At 36.3% G+C, this 16,791-nt stretch overlaps 1 protein-coding gene across 2 annotated transcripts; it reads left to right on the top strand.

Annotated features, from left to right (window-relative positions):
* Positions 1 to 3,104: 3,104 nt before the first annotated feature.
* Positions 3,105 to 16,444, top strand: LOC125826034 (uncharacterized). Of its 2 annotated transcripts, none has more exons than XM_049505332.1 (10): positions 3,105 to 3,483; positions 7,057 to 7,100; positions 7,644 to 7,743; positions 7,850 to 7,964; positions 8,346 to 8,971; positions 9,986 to 10,259; positions 10,836 to 11,040; positions 12,838 to 12,999; positions 14,817 to 15,281; positions 15,836 to 16,444. In XM_049505332.1, the coding sequence occupies exons 1-10, from the start codon at positions 3,291 to 3,293 to the stop codon at positions 16,127 to 16,129; spliced, it is 2,478 nt and encodes an 825-aa protein (XP_049361289.1). In that variant the 5' UTR covers positions 3,105 to 3,290; the 3' UTR covers positions 16,130 to 16,444. The 2 variants fall into 2 exon arrangements, with proteins under 2 accessions (XP_049361289.1, XP_049361288.1); XM_049505331.1 differs by having other exon boundaries at positions 10,773 to 11,040.
* The last annotated feature ends 347 nt before the right edge of the window (positions 16,445 to 16,791 follow it).

Genomic DNA, 16,791 nt, shown 5'->3' with positions numbered 1-16,791 from the left:
ATGTATTTGGGTGTGAATTCGAGTTGAATCATGTATATATTGAGGGTATAATCGATTCTAAGTGTTTGGGGAAAGAACTAAGTTGAAATAGGGGGTTTAGAGTTGAAAAATGAATTGGAGAAAAGTCGGAGTGCACTTGGGCAGGGGCCTGGGGCGCCGCTCCTATCAGAACCCCAAGAAGGGACTTCTGAAGTTTGGGCCCTGGAGAGCCGCGCCATCCAGAGCACCCCACCACAAATTCTGAAGTTTGCCCTCTGGTGCCCCGCGCCTCTCAGAGCGCCAGGGACGCTAATTCTTTCCATTTGTCTCCCTTCTTTCCGTACTAGTTCCTTAGCAACATACCTATGTTTCCTAGTTGATTACAACACTCTAAGGTACGCCTAAACATCATGAAATCATACATAAACATGAGATCATGAACCTTGAATCCATAATTCAATTCAAGGAAAGTTAAGAGTCAAGTCAAGAAGTTAAGAATCAAGTCAAGAGAAGTTCATAAAGTTTTTCAAAAGTATTTTGCAAACATTTCAACTTTGTTTTAAGACTTAAGCCTTGAATTATCTAAGGATAAGAGTAAACGTTCATTTCTTCAAAGATTATAAGGGAAGTAAGTATTTCCAAAAGTTTAAAATGTTTTCATATTTGAACAAGAAAGGGAAACACCGATTTCCAAAAAAAGCTTTTTAGCTAAGTTTTGAGTAATTATCTTAAACCAAAGAAAGAGTTTTGTTTTAAAAACATATGAGCTAAGTACTTTTTGGAAGTAGTATTGAGCATCGATATGGGGACACAAGTTCATAATAACTCAAGTCTCCATAAACCATGTAACCATCATAGGTAGTAAATGATCATACTTTTTAGATGACTCCTTAGTGCTTTTAAGTATAAACTAGTGGATCCACTTAGTTAAGACATCCTATATGACGACAAAGTATATGACAGTTCTGGCAGCGTGGGCAAGACACTGTATCACCACTTAGGCTCAAAATGGTGATTGTCGGTTAGAGAAACTCCACAACATTACATTACTTTATTATATGAGTAAGTTGAGTTGTTATTGCATTTCTTTAACAAACTGAGTTGCTTTCTATTGCTTTAAAAACTTTATATATATGTTGCATGTGTATTGTTGCTTTATATTGAATTAAGTTATTCATGAGTTGAGTAAAGCCAAGGTAAGTGTTTCTTTCAGATTCCTTTCAAGCTTATGTTATGTTTAGTATTCCCTTCGCATACTCGTACATTCAATGTACTGATGCCATTTGACCTGCATCTTTTAATGATGTAGACATAGGTAACAAGGATCAGCATCCAGCGCCTCCCTGATCCAGATGAGCATTCAGAGTCAGTTGGTGAGCCTTCTTGCTTTCTGGAAGCATCATTTTTTATCATTTGCTTTTAGTATTTAATTTGTTAGGATGATCGGGGGTCTTGTCCCGACATCCCTCCTTATTTTAGAGGCTTCATAGACAGTCAGTAGTTCAATTGTCTTTACATTGTTATTTCTTATGTTAAGACTTGAGTTACCACTTTGGCCAAGTTGAATGTTTGACCTTTAAACGTTCTAAGTTATTTTATTAAACAGTGGAGTAGAGATGCATTTGATCATTGTAATAATGCTTATAGTCTTCCGCTGAGTAAGTAAGCCAGGCCAAGAGTTCGCTTGGGGCCAACAATGGTTCTCGAGTGCCAGTCCCCCCCAGGGTGTAGGCTCAGGTGTGACATAAACATAATTCTAAAACGTCTTTCTCACAAAAAATAATAATTAAGTTTCAGCAATTCAAGTGAGAGCTTTTTAAACTAGTCCACTTAGTTAAGATGGCGAAGAAATTAACTTCCGAGAAAATAGTTTTTACTTCGGTAATAACCAAATGAGAGAGAACCGCTATGTATTGGTAAATAAATAAATTGAGATGAGTTTGGTTAACTGATTGACTCATATATCTCAATTGCAAAATGTAGCTTTATTCTTCTCAATTTAAATGAACTAAGATTTTGTACATGACATGTAACTCACATATCATAAATTACACCGTCTTTGTTACTACTAACTAGGTCAAACCAGACATCTAATATAATATTATTTAAATACGATAAGGCTCCAAACCCCATCATACTAAGCAAAAATTCTGACTTCTCAATACGTTTTCCAATTCTAACTCCAATCCTTTTTCCCTTTTTCGACTTCAACCAAATATAATTCTACGCCTATTAAAAGTGAATGTTACCAGAATTCAAAATATTGAAAAAAAAACTACAAAAAAGTAGACAAAGGAAGAGAAATTAAATTATATTAAAAGTAATACTTTTATTACAAAATTAATATTTAAAGATGATCAATTATATGTGAGCTAGTTCATATAACTGATGTTAAACCTGAATAAAGGTTCAACTTGTCGAGGCCTACTTAAAGAGAAATTTATCAAATTTCAAAATCATTAAAAATATCAAAATGATATAAAACATCAAAAAATTACAAAACTAAATAGAGAAGGAGAAATAAAATCATAATAAAGATAGTAAGAAAAGGTTTTTTGTTTTAGTTCGACCTGTCGTCACATATGAAATACGGACGGTATAAATTTAGGAACCCTTTTTCCACTAACAAATTAATTAAAAAATGGTTAGTCACACTAATTACATTATCAATATTAAATTCGAATAACGAAAAAAGATTGTTGAGGATCAATTAAAAATAATATGCCCATCTCATAAAAGTAGAGTTAATGATATTCACATCTTACCTTTTAACGAATCAACTTGTGTAATTACAATATATTTATAACTCATTTGGTTTTGAAATAAGTTATTTCAATTAGTATTTATTTTCTAGTTATTCCATTCTTAATATGAAACAAAAATAACTAATCTCGAAACAAGTTATTTTGCAACTTTACCTTAACAAAACATAAAATAAATTTGTTCTCAAAATATGCCCAAATTAATTATTCTTTATCCCTTGAACCAAAAAGTCCTTATTATTGCGATGTAATTAAGGAGAAAAAATAAAAGAAATTAGATTTCTTTTTTCCAAAAAAGGAAAAAAATTTAGAAAAAAAAACCAAAATTACTTCTTATTAGATATATATCTCCTCTTCGCCGCGGATTCTTTTATTCACAGTAGAGAGAGAAAGAGGAGAGAGAAAGAGCCATAACCGAGCCGTCACTGTGTGAACTCTGTGTGTTTTTTCTTCCTTCACAGCAAAAAAAATCAACTGAAATAGATCTGAAAATTGAAAATATTTAGTGGGTTTCTCTTATTTTTTCGATTTTTACAACTTTTTTTCCCGATGACTAGCAGAGGAGGAGGAAAAAACAGTAACAATGGTGGAGGAATTGGAGTACAATCAATTCCACCAGGTTCAAGAAAGATGGTACAAAGTTTAAAGGAAATAGTTAATTGTCCTGAAGCTGAGATCTATGCTATGCTTAAAGAGTGTAACATGGACCCTAACGAAGCTGTTAATAGACTTCTTACTCAAGGTGAATTTCAAAACTGTAAACTCTTTTTAGCTTAAACTCTTGTCTGTTTGGGTTCTTTTTTGTGAATTGATTTCTGGGTCTTGGGGATTTTTTGGTATGAAAAATCAAAAATTCAAATTTTCTGGTTTTAGAGTTTAGAGTAGCTTAATGAAACTGTTAATTAGCTTCTTACTTGAGGTAACCCCTTTGAATTTGAGCTCTTTTTATGTTAATTAATTTTTGGGTTTTGGGGATTTTTTGGTGTGGAAAGTACAAATTTTCTGTTTTTAGAGTGTACAAGTGACTTAATGAAACTGTCAATTAGCTTCTTACCTGAGGTTTCTTTGAGTTTAAGCTATAAAACCTTGAGACTGAGCTCTTTTTTCGTATTGGATTTCTGGGTTTTGAGGATTCTTTGGTTCTTTAGTGTTGTGGTTCTTTCTCAAGGCGCCTTTAAGCTATAAGCCTTTAAAGCTCAACACTTTTTTGACAATTCTTCGTATTTAGTTTCTGGTTGTTGAGGATTTTATTGTTCCTGTAGTTTTGTGTGCATGAAAAATATAAATTTTCTGTTTTTAGAGTTTAGAGTACATTAATGAAGCTGTCAATTGGTACTTGAGGTTCCTTTGAGTTTAAGCAATAAAACCTTGAAAATGAGCTCTTTTATTGTATTTGATTTTTGGGTTTTGAGGATTTTTTGCTTCTTTAGTGTTGTGGTTCTTACTCAAGGTGCCTTTTTAAGCTACAAGCCTTTAAAGCTCAACACTTTTTTGGTAAATTTTTGTAATTAATTTCTGGGTATTGAGGATTTTATTGTTCCTGTAGTTTTCTGTGCATGAAAAATATAAATTTTCTGTTTTTTAGAGTTTAGAGTATACTAATGAAGCTGTCAATTGGCTTCTTACTTGAGGTTTCTTTGAGTTTAAGCTATAACACTTGAAACTGAGCTCTTTTATCGTATTTGATTTCTGGGTTTTGAGGATTTTTTGGTTCTTTAGTACTAAGTTGCTCGGACTCTTCACTTTTGGTGACACACCCGTGTCGACATGAAGTGGGTGTGGGTGTAGGAACCGTACCCGATCTGGTCAATCAGTTTGGGGTACTTAGATCAAATTCGAGGGAGAAATTTTGGACAGATTCAATGATTTCTGTGTGCAAAACAAAAACTAAGGTGAAATTGAAGAAAATGAAATACCTTGTATATATAAATTTTTATTGTCACTCTCTTTCATTATCTCCTTTCCATGATTCTCCTCTTGATCAAGATTTTCTCCTAAAGTTTTCCACATAATATCTCATAACTTAGGTTTTATAACTCTATTTTTAGTTAATTGAGTTATTTTTAGCCGAACCCCCATACCCGTATCCATACATGGATCCTTATCCCCGAATCTAAAAATTTCGATCACCCTTATCCATACATGGATCCGTATCCCCGAATCTAAAAATTTAGATCATAGAGGATCTGACCTCTAGATCTGCACCCATATCGAACACCTGCACCCGAGTCCGAGCAACTTAGCTTTAGTGTTGTGGTTCTTACTCAAGGTGCCTTTTTAAGCTATAAGCCTTTAAAGCTCAACACTTTTTTGGTAAATTTTTGTAATTGATTTCTGGGTATTGAGGATTTATTGTTCCTGTAGTTTTCTTTGCATGAAAAATATAAATTTTCCGTTTTTTGAGTTTAGAGTACACTAATGAAGCTGTCAATTGGCTTCTTACTTGAGGTTTCTTTGAGTTTATTTAAGCTATAAAACCTAGAAACTGAGCTCTTTTTCTTAATTGATTTCTGGGTTTTGGGGATTTTTTGGTTCTTTAATGTTGTGTGCATGCTATTTTTCAGTTTTCAGATTATGTACCGTCAATTAGATTTTTACTCAAGTTGCTTTTAAGCTATAAACGCTTAAAGCTCAACATATTTTTGGTAATTTTGTAATTGATTTCTGGGTATTAGGGATTTTTTTGTTCCTATAGTTTTGTGTGCATGAAAAATATAAAATTTCTATTTTTAGAGTTTAGAGTACCCTAATGAAGCCGTCTATTGGCTTCTTACTTGAGGTTCCATTGAGATTAAACCATAAACCCTTAAAGCTGAACTCTTTTTTGGTAAATTTTCATAATTAATTTATGGTATTGAGGATTTTTTGTTTTTTTAGTGTTGCGTGCATGCTATTTTTCAGTTTTCATATTATATACTGTCAATTGGCTTCTTACTCAAAGTCCATTTGAGCTATAGAACCTTGAAACTGAACTCTTTTTTGGTTCCTTTTCATAGTTAATTTCTGGGTATTAGGTATTTTCATTCCTTGAGCCTAGGGTCCATTGGAAACACCCTCTCTACCTTCACATGGCAGGGGTAAGGCTGTGTACACACCACCCTCCCCAGACTCCACTTGTGGGGTAACACTGGGTATGTTGTTGTTGTAGGTATTTTTTTGTTCCTGTTGTTTTGTGTTCCTGCAATTTTTCAGTTTCAGATTATAAAGTACACTAATGAAGCCGGACATATGCTCTTACTCAAGGTCCCTTTGAATTATGACTCCTTAAAGCTGATTTTTTTTTTTTTTTTGCGTAATTAATTTTTGGGTATTGGAGATCTTTTGGTACTTCAGTTTTGTGTGCATGCAATTTTTCAGTTTTCAGATTATATTGTGAAGTAAGCCTTTTCTTTTCCAGTTACCTTTGTGTTGTTTTGGATAAGAGGATAATAATGATTATGTCAAAAATCTATGAAACAAATACTCACAGAGAGAGATAGAGAGAGACGTAGGTATGGGTTGTAAGAATAAATGGATAAAGGAAAGAAAAGAAAAGAAGAATAGATTTTCCCTTTTTATGCTTTGCAAATCTTTGTTTCTAACACTTGTGGTGTGTGGTCTCTGAGTTTAATGCACTATAAATTCAAGCTTTGTCTTAGCAAGAAGATTAATCTAATGGGTTGTGTATATGTGAAGTTTTCATATTTGTAATGCTTTAACTTTTCAATGTTAATTAAGATAGGAACTGAACATTTTGAAAGAGATATAAGATGTTTTGATGGTATTACAACTCCTAAACATGTCCTTAAAACCAAGTGTTTACCAAACCTTTTTGCCGGTCAAACGAGACACATGCATCTACTTCATGCCTTTGAATGAAATCATTTACTTCATAAAATCATAGGAACTAGATGTAGCTATTTGTGAGCCATTACGACTTTATACTCACCAGTCAGATGGGAGGTGGTGTTTTGATACTATTTGTAAATGCCATACCGATACGTGGAACATTATTTAGAATTTACCTTGAGATGACATAGGCTGCCTTTGGAAACAAGGTTTAAGCAAGAATCAAGTGTTGGGCTCTGAAATAGCTTCAGTTTGATTCTGCTGCTGATTTGAGCACTATTACATTGCCTAAGCTGCATAAAATTTGAATTTCTGTTGCTAATTATGTTCTCCCTATGCTTTAACTGTTTTATACCGTGATAGTTACTTGAAGTGGCATTTTTGTAGTTATCTTGCTAAAAACCTAGGTATATTTTTCCAATCTTCCCTGCTTGAATAAGTTGATATTTTTTACCTCCTTCTAATTTGAAGTTTGTTAATTGACTAGATCCTTTTCATGAGGTGAAGAGCAAGCGAGAAAAGAGAAAAGAGGTTCGTAATCATTACTACAGCATAAATTCCAGAACCAATTTATTTCTGGACTTTTTGAGCTTTATATCTATATAGATGCTTTCTATATTCTTGATGCTCCAAGTTTTATTTTATTTGATTACATCGGTACAATCCCGAGGGCCCTGCATTACACTCTTCACTTGATATGTAACTATGTTTCTTCAAAGCTTAGCTTGCTTATAACTGAATCACACCCTTCGGGGTGGCCCAGTGGTTTGGGCTTGGGACTTCCATGTTGGAGGTCTCAAGTTCAAAACCCCTTGCCAGCGAAAGCAAGGGGTTTGCCTTCTGGGTCGATCTCGTCGCACCGGGCTTGCCTAGTGTGGGTTACCTCTCCTATGTGGTTTGCGAGCTATTACATAGGAGCGGGGGTTTTACCCTGTGCGCACCCAAATGGTAGCGGCTGCGGGTTTACCTTGCCATAAAAAAAAAAAAAAACTGAGTCACTGACCTTAAAAAGGTGCTTTAAGTCAAATTGCTTTTAAATATTTATATATTTACTTCTGTTCATCTTTGGTTCAGATTAAGGATCCAACTGAATCTAGGTCCTGGATCACGAGTAGCACTCCGAGCCGTGGCAGTAGGGCTGGTGGGGAACGATATGTTGGGCGTGGTGGATCAGGTATATGCATTTTAATGCACAATTTCTGAAAGAGAGATTAGGTTTGAGTTGTGTTAGTCATGTTATCTGATACTGGAATGTTTTGATTTCTAACCAACTCTGACAGAGTCTACCAAGCCCGCTCCTGCTTACAGGAAGGAGAGTGGATCACAAACAAACAACTTCTCTTCTACCCCTCTAATTGCAGGAAGCAACACAGATAGGAGACCAACTGCCATCAGGTTAGTACTGTTGTCTTGTTAGAAGGTTTTGGTTCTTTCACTAGACAATCAGTTGCTTTCAGATTCTGTTGGTGGTTACAGTGTAATAATCCTTCGAACCCTACTGTATGGTTCATTAAGTTTGTCAATGTCTCTATTCCACTAGAGAGAAGTTCTTATCATACTCGAGCTGTAATTGAAAAACCAAATTTAGCTAGCAGTAACTATCTGTGATTGCCGAATCAAATTACTAAGTTGAATATACTCATGAACAACAAAAAAAAAAAACAGGCATGTTAAATTATTCAGGGATTGCGTGTATTCAGGAATTGCATGTCTTCATATGTGGAGATGTTTGACTTATTTTTAAATTTTCTTTTTTATGCTTGAATGGTGTTGCAGTTATGCTACTGGAAATGACAGTAAAAGATTGGCACCAGCTGCAGTTGATGGTCATTCAGCTGCTTCACAGCCCTCTTCTGGATATCAACCTACTTGGGGCGGGGTGCCAGGCCAAGTATCAATGGCTGATATTGTGAAGATGGGTAGGCCACAGAGTAAAGTGCCTAGTGTACCCAAAATATCTGACCGTACTGTTGGTGTCAACCAAAACCATGAACAGGCACCACCTCCTTATGGCGCATCACATAGTAATATGCAGTTTTCTGATGATTATTCGACGGTTCCTGAGGTACATCAGGAACCAAGGGATTATTCATCTCAGAATCTTTCTGCAAATGATGAATGGCCTTCAATTGAGCAGCCATCAGCTACTATCCAACCTGCTGTCTCGGAGCCTCCCACTAATTCTGTGCTTCATCCTGATCCGTCTAACATGTCTTTTGACAGAGTTGATCATCAAAATCAGATGGATGAGTCTCAAGAGGCAGATGAAAGTGCTAATGAAGATCTTGATAGTTCTCTTTCCAGTAGAAAGTTGCAGGAGGATAATGCTGATGGTACTTCTCTGTATGACAATGACCCCTACAGATATCAGCACCAGAATCACACTTTTGACCATCCACAAGGTGAATATATGTGGAAGTCTTGGTTTGGCATGCAATATGCATATCATTGGATATATTTATCTTTGTTTTAGTTTAACAAAGGTGGTATTGGTTGGCGTTTTAGGATTGACGCTCTGGAATTGATTTGGCGCATCTTTAGTTTCTCTTAACTCAATCCTCTCTGTTGTATCGCCCTCTACCTTATTATTTTATTATGGCATGTTAGGAGTAGATCTTGACTTTTTTGTTTTAAGAATGCAGTTGTGTGACATCCTGGGATCATCAGATCTATTTTATGGCTGATTCTCCCTCTATCTGATCTTATCATTAGATGTCAGCCTTTTAATTTGCAGAAATTGAAGATGGATTAAGTAGAAAGTGATGAAATGTTAAATCTTAACTGTGTGCCAATCTTAGTGTACTAGCATCTGTATCTCATCCTTACTTCGTGTTAGTCGGTTCGTATGTCTACTTCCGATGGATATTTAGCATATCAGAAACCTAAATGTTTTGGATTACTGGTTTCCTTCTAAACATCTTCAACTTTTGTTTGTTTCGACACAATGTTCCTGCCAAATTGCTTTTATGAGGATCTTCCTGAGTAGATGTGGCTCCTGTCTCCTCTAAACACACATTTGCAGTCTCCCGCCTCCCTTCTTCTCTTTAGTGCTTCCTTTTTTCTCTTCAATATAAAAAAATTCCATCTTCCAACCTACATATCCCAATTCCCAGCATAGCTACAACTTTATGGGGTGTTTGGCATGCATGGCTGAGCTGCTTAGGATGCATTTCCTCCTGCATCTTTGTTTAGTTCTTAAAGAAAAAGACGCAGGATCCTAAGGAATGAATATTTGAACTAGAGAGTACCTGTGTCTACTTAGATTTATCAAGAAAAGTAGCAATCTCTAGTAAGCTGTTGCAACTAGCACTTTTTAAGTAAACATTTATTCCTTGGTTCAACTGTAGTTTTGCTTTTCAAAATCTTAAAGTACTACCCTCTCGTTTATATAAGAATGTTATTTTATCTCGTGGCAGTTGAAGATGTTAATGTCTCAGTTTCATCAGTTGCCGCGAACTTGCAACAACTAAATGTAAAGGATGCAGCGGGTTTGCCATCTGATGGGGATAGTCCATCTGTTGTGATTCCTGACCATCTTCAAGTTCAAACAGCTGACTGCTCACACCTAAGTTTTGGTAGCTTTGGTGGTGTGTCCTTTTCTGGATCACTGGCCTCTGCCCCCGTGAAAACTAACTTGGAAGATGCATCCAGAGATGCAGATAGTTCTTCAGTTGGGCACTTGGGCACCAGGTTTACCTTCTTTTAAGTTGATTATTTCCTTAGTTTGCTGAGTTGCTAAATTAATTATTTGCATATATTGCAGAAGTTGTGTGTTTATGATATGCTAATTGAGAACTCTAGTCAACTCTTTCTCTACGTGGACAATGATGTTAAAAAGTTCTTCAATCATTTATTTTGTCATATAGGTTTTGTCTTCTTTATCGGTTCCTTATACATTTTTCTCATTTTATAAATAAATGACATCAATTGAGTATCCTTGCATCAATGATGTCTTGTTTTTCTAATTGGGTTTTCAAGAATTGTTCCATATTTTGGTCAACCAAATTGTAATATTAGCTTGCAACTCTTTTCCATTAATGAAATCTTTGTTTGGTGCACTAAAATGATGATGATGTAGTAAACAATGCTCTCTTTGTCATTATGTAAAACTTGTATGCCAATAATGTTTTTTGAAGGAGAGGTCTTCTATGCAAAGCAATGGGGAAATGCTAGTCTTTAATTGAAAACTTGCATATTTTACAGGGCTGCTGAATACTATGGTGATGATACTCTCAGAAATGAGGCTGATAGTAATTTATTCCACAGAAATAATGCAAATCCTGGAAATTATGAACTGCCAGCAGCTTCACAACCAGAATCTCTGAAAGCAGAAACTAGTGATGGGCATTACTCATATCCGTCCTCTGCTGCTGGCTATTCATACGAAAGTGCTCAACAATTGAATGCAGCGTTTAGTCAGCCACAGACGAGTTCTCATATGCAAAATCTTGCTTCTTTCTCAAATGAGACGGTAAGAATTTTTTTCTGCCTTTTGTTCAGGATATCAAATGGTTTCATGTACTCTCCTTGGGATGCACTTCCTGTTAGTTTTGACCAAATGTTAAAACTTTGATAAAATTATGTTTTCCCAAGTTTGAAGATGACTTCAGTGTAAGTGTATATGCATGAGACAAGGAAATGCTGCAGCAGGAGTTGCAGAACTGGTAATTGCTATACTGTTATGGGTTGTTTGGTTTGGGGGATGGGATGGCAAAGTTATCCCACCATATATATGGGATAACTTATCCCATCATTATAGTACCAATGGGGGGAAAATTAATCCCGGGACTAACCAATACCCCTAACCAAACACAGTATAAAATAATCCTGCATTTTATCCCGGAATTATTATTCCTTTTCTCTCATACCAAATGACCCCTTAATTTTTGAGTTATATGAGTGGTGTCGAGACACGGGATGGCTGCAGTGCGAGTTGCAGAGTTTGTAGTTGCTATTTTGTATATTTGAGTGATGAGTGGGATTTAATATGGAGCTTAGTTGGCTTTGTATTCTGCCACTATCTGATTGTGTAGGCTTTCTTTTCCAGTGGTGGGATGGATATACAAGGAAAGGTTTAGCATGGTTCTAGGGACCTCTTTTGGTTAGGTGTTCAATTGTGCTTGAGAGCTCTGTTATATATTCCACATTAGAAGAAAAAACAGAACTTTTGAAAGTCATAGGCAATACTTCTCTTTTACTCGGGTTTAGACCATTTCATTATATATATATATTAAAGTAATGCATTTAGGTCTTTTGCACATTAAAAGAAAAAGAAAAAATTTCACTAGTCACTGGCTTACTTCTTTTGAACTTTAGCTTTGTAATTAAATAATATTCAAGAACTTTAGCTTTCGAGGAAAAGAGTCCTTTAGTCCTTGCAAGTCTTCTTTACTGCATAGACGCTCTCATTTCTTTGGTTCCTTTGCTAATGGGGAAACAGCTTGTAATAACAGTGCTTAATTCTGTTTAATCTCTATTTAAAGTGCTCAACACAATATGCTGGTTGCGAGCTTGTAACTAATAAGATATGTGTGTATTGTGTAGCCACTCGACATGGCATGTTTTGCTATTTTCACAAATTGGCTAGTCTTTTAATAATAAAGAGAACTTTTGAATAGGTTGTGAAACAAATAAGAGGTTCCTTATGTTGGTGTGTAGGCTACTTGAAATAGCTTATGGAAATTTTCCTAATTACTGGATTCCTTATTATAACATGGTATTTCTCATATATTTGAAACATATCCAGTTTTCCATTTTAAAAAAACATTTCATGTTATAGCCTAGAAATATTCTAACATATAATAGCATTAATTCACTTGACCCTATTTTATTATGAGTCCAGCGTAGCTAAACTATTTGCGAACTTTGTATAGAAGAGTAAGTGCCTGCTTGGTGCTCTATCTTGAATAATATCTTATCCAATAATAAACTTCCAAGTAGCTAAACATATGTAATGCCCCAACAACAAAGAAGCATGGAAAAAAAGGGCAGCCCGGTGTTCAAAACATCACACGTTGGAAGGGACGCTACTCAATGCGTGTGATGTAGACAACCTACCCTAATGCAAGCATTAGTAGTTGCTTCCACTTCTCAAACCTGTGACCTATAGGTCACACGGAGACAGCTTCAATAAAGAAGCATGTCACTAGTCAATTTTTTTAAAAAAACTACAGAAGCATGCCAACCTGATCCGAGTTACCATTATTTGCTAGAGCATAATATCCATGTTTTACCTAATTTTCTCTCTTGCTATTTTTTGTTCGAGTAGGTCTACACAAATTCTTTGCAGAGTGAAATGTTGGCTGCTAACGTTCATCCTGGTCGAGAGTCTGAGCTTTCATATTCTCCTTTCTCAACAACACAAGCAATGCCCACAAAATATGGCAACTCAGTTTCATCAATCAGTGGTTCAGCAATTTCTATGCCTGAGGTAATGTTTCTGCTGGAATCTAATCAATATTGCACATATCTTTCTATCCTAGCTTCAGCTGTAGTGTTGGTACCTTTACCCGCAGACATATTGACCTTAACTAGGACTATTTTATATTGAATGAGGGAAAAAATTGACCATTTTGATTTTAGTTAAAATGTATTAGTGATTATGCTTGTTGATTTCCAGGCAGATGAGATGAGTTTGAACAGTAAGGGTCTAGCTAAAAGCTGGTTGTATTGTTTTTTCCCTGATGAAGTAAATTGTTCATAAACGAGAAGATGATTACTGTGTAACACTTTGGAGTAAAGTTATGAATCTTGAGGCTTTTCACATTAGAGTCATGCTATATTTTGTTTGGAGCCAAGGATATCCTTCTAGTATAGGTATCTTGCGGTGTTTTCCCCCCTGATTTTTTCAATCAACTAAAATGTATCAACAAAAGGAGGGAATATTTATACCCTTCGGGGTGGCCCAGTGGTTTGAGCTTGGGACTTCCATGTTGGAGGTTTGAAGTTCGAAACCCCTTGCCAGCGAAAGCAAGGGGTTTGTCTTCTGGGTCGAGCTCGTCGCACCAGGCTTGCCTAGTGTGGGTTACCTCTCCTATGTGGTTTGCGAGTTATTGCATAGGAGCAGAGGTTTTACCCTGTGCGCGTAGCGGCTGCGGGTTTCCCTTGTCATAAAAAAAAAAGAAAAGGAGGGAATATTTATGAAGTTATAAAATTAACTTTAATAAAATAAATGAAGTGATGAAATAAATTGTTGGAATTTGTTATCTCTTAAAGTCCCAACATACATTGTGTATTTTGAAATTCCCCTCTAGTGCATGTCAATATTCATTCTTGAACAAAATTGTATCTGCAACAAACACCCTCTTTCCGACTTTCCCTGAAGGAGTTATTGGTCATGGCTTTTCTTGGAGTATTTTGAATGCTAAATTCGTGGCAATCAAGTATAACTGGTGGAAGGAGGGAAGAGAGAAGCGCAGTGTTATTTAGTTAAACGAGGCTGGAGTTGGTTTTTAACATTCTCGTAAGTATTAAGTCAGGTACTCAGAAGTACACTTTTGTTTTCTGAATGAAGCTTTTCGTTTGGATTGTTCTGATCGTCCCAAAAGCAAATAAAGTTATAGGTTTAAGTGGTTAAAAGGTTCAACATTGGCTGGAGTTGGTTTTTAACATTCTCGTAAGTATTAAGTCAGGTACTCAGAAGTACACTTTTGTTTTCTGAATGAAGCTTTTCGTTTGGATTGTTCTGATCGTCCCAAAAGCAAATAAAGTTATAGGTTTAAGTGGTTAAAAGGTTCAACATTTTATACAAATATTGATCACAGTTCACACATGTCTTAAATGTGGTTCCTCTAAGTGACGTGTTGCTTTAGTTTGATCGGTGATTCATATTCTGGCCAGTGTGCTGTCTATCACAACTCTATGTAATATGAATTGGTGACTTGAGACGGGGAAAGCATTATACATCCTATTTTCCCCCTTCAAAGTTGGTGCAATAATTTTTCTCCCTTCTCTTGTTTTTATGGTGTAATGGTTGACTGTGTCCTCTTCTATCTTTTGTGTAATGCACTCAAGTGCTCATTATTTCGTTGTTGTTATTGCCCCCCATATCTGTATCTCCCCCTTTTCAAACTGTTTGGAATGCCTTATTTAAGCCGAGGGTCTATCGGAAACAACCTCTCTATCTCTACTAGTTCTACAAGATAGGGGTAAGGTCTGCGTGCACTCTATCTTCCCCAGACCCCACTTGTGGGATTACACTAGGTATGTCGTCGTTGTAATAGTTGACAGTGTTAGTGTTTCCTGCAGGCTATGAAGACGGTTGACTTTTCATCAGCACAGCCTACTCAGCAGCAGATGCTTTCTGGAAATAGTGTCGCCACAGGACCTGGCGTACCACAACATCTAACTGTACACCAATATTCTCAACAAGCTGTTCCTATTGCACCATTTGGCAACATGATTAGTTATCCCTTTGTGCATCAGAACTATTCATATATGCCATCTGCATTCCAACAAGCATATCCTGGTAATAGCAGTTACCATCAGTCGCTTGCAGCAATGCTCCCCCAATATAAGAATACCGTTTCTGCCAGCAGCTTGCCTCAGTCTGCCGCTATTCCTTCTGGATATGGTGCTTTTGGAAATACAACAAATATCCCCGGGAACTTCCCAATCAACCCCCCTGCTGCTCCATCTGGTACTAACTTAAGTTACGATGATGTATTAAGTGCTCAGTTCAAGGATACCAATCATTTGATGTCTCTTCAGCAGGTAACCTGTTCTTTTTGTGAGCACAAGTATTCTTACTGAACTCTCTCTCTCCAAGAAATTGCTTGTCCTGACTAATCATAATGTGAAATGACCATTTTAATAGCTACTGTCAGGGCCTCAGGGGTAGCAAAATCAGCCCATGTGAACATGATCCCCTCAACCCGTTCTCCATTTATTAGTTCAGCCCATTTTAGTTTCCACCCGTTTCAGCCAATCTACAAATTGGGCTGATATGTAGCCCAAATTGATCGATAGAAACTGTGTCAAAATATTTTCAAAAATACATTTTTTTGTTGGTTATGTTCTATAAAACCATTCACTTTTAATTCCATTTCAGCGCAAGTAATTTTTGGGCGGGTCATGATCCACTTTTTAGCCTATTCACCCCATTTGACGCCTCTAGCTTCTGTTTTTGTTTGGTCAATTGCATTTATCAATCTCCACCTTGGTGGTTGGCGCAGCACATCAGAAATGCTCTGTAATTTCCATTTGTCATGACTTTATCTGGCATGCCCTTTGCTTTATTTGACACTCCTGTTTCCGTCCTCTTTCAGAATGAGAACTCAGCTTTGTGGCTTCATGGACCTGGTTCAAGAACAATGTCAGCTGTTCCCGCCAACACGTATTATGGCTTTCAGGGACAGAATCAGCAAACAGGCGGATTTAGGCAAGGCCAACAGCCATCACAAAGCTATGGATCTTTGGGGGGATACCCTCATTTCTACAATTCTCAGGCTGGTATCTCGTTGGACCAACAACAGCAACAAAACCTTCGAGATGGATCATTGTCTGGTTCACAAGGCCAGCCAAAGCAGTCTCAACAACAGTTATGGCAAAACGGCTACTAAATCTTACTACCTCCCTTGTTTTTCTTTTTCTTTTTTTTGGGGTCTTGTAATGAGTGTGAAAGTGGCCTTTCGAGCTATTTCTGTTGAAATAACCCTCGTTCACGATCCCTGAAGAAACTTGACTGGCTGCTGCCCTGTGCCATGAGTCTCTACTTTTACGTGTTTTATCTCAGAGTTGAATGTAACGTAGGTAATGTCTGAGCTAACACAGTGCTCTAGGCGTCTCGTCTGTGTTTTCTTTTAGCTCTTGTTTAACACGGTTAACCCTCCTTTTCGTCGTTCTTAATCTATAGTTATTAGTGTTATGTTTCCCAATAGTAATCTATTGCATTACAATCCCACTTTCTACTTTCATGTCCAGTCTCTCACATAATGTTTTGAAATATTGGTAAGTTTCATGTGGTTATACTAATTTTGTGCATATACTACTTACCAAATCTGTCAATAACAGAGGCGTTTTTTGCTTCTGGGCTGCGGGTTTATTTGAACTGATAATTTTTGATACAAAGTATATTTTTTAAATTTATAATGATTTTAATTTTACAAATGAGTTTAGTGTTAAGAACTTACTGATCGAACATTTTAAAATTTTGAATTCGTCTAGTTAGGAGTTCAAGTATTTTTAGGGAAAACATAATTAACCTGTTATCATAGGTTGAATT

Source organism: Solanum verrucosum, unplaced genomic scaffold (genome assembly GCF_900185275.1).
Source record: "Solanum verrucosum unplaced genomic scaffold, falcon-dt-bn FXZP01000161.1, whole genome shotgun sequence".
Taxonomy (NCBI): Eukaryota; Viridiplantae; Streptophyta; class Magnoliopsida; order Solanales; family Solanaceae; genus Solanum; species Solanum verrucosum.
This window is presented reverse-complemented; position numbering and strand designations above follow the sequence as displayed.

Coding starts and splice junctions, on each gene's coding strand:
- LOC125826034 (XM_049505331.1), top strand. CDS start 3,291: ATGACTAGCAGAGGAGGAGGAAAAAACAGTAACAATGGTGGAGGAATT. Junction 3,484..7,056: donor TAATAGACTTCTTACTCAAG/GTGAATTTCAAA, acceptor TTAATTGACTAG/ATCCTTTTCATGAGGTGAAG. Junction 7,101..7,643: donor AGCGAGAAAAGAGAAAAGAG/GTTCGTAATCAT, acceptor TCTTTGGTTCAG/ATTAAGGATCCAACTGAATC.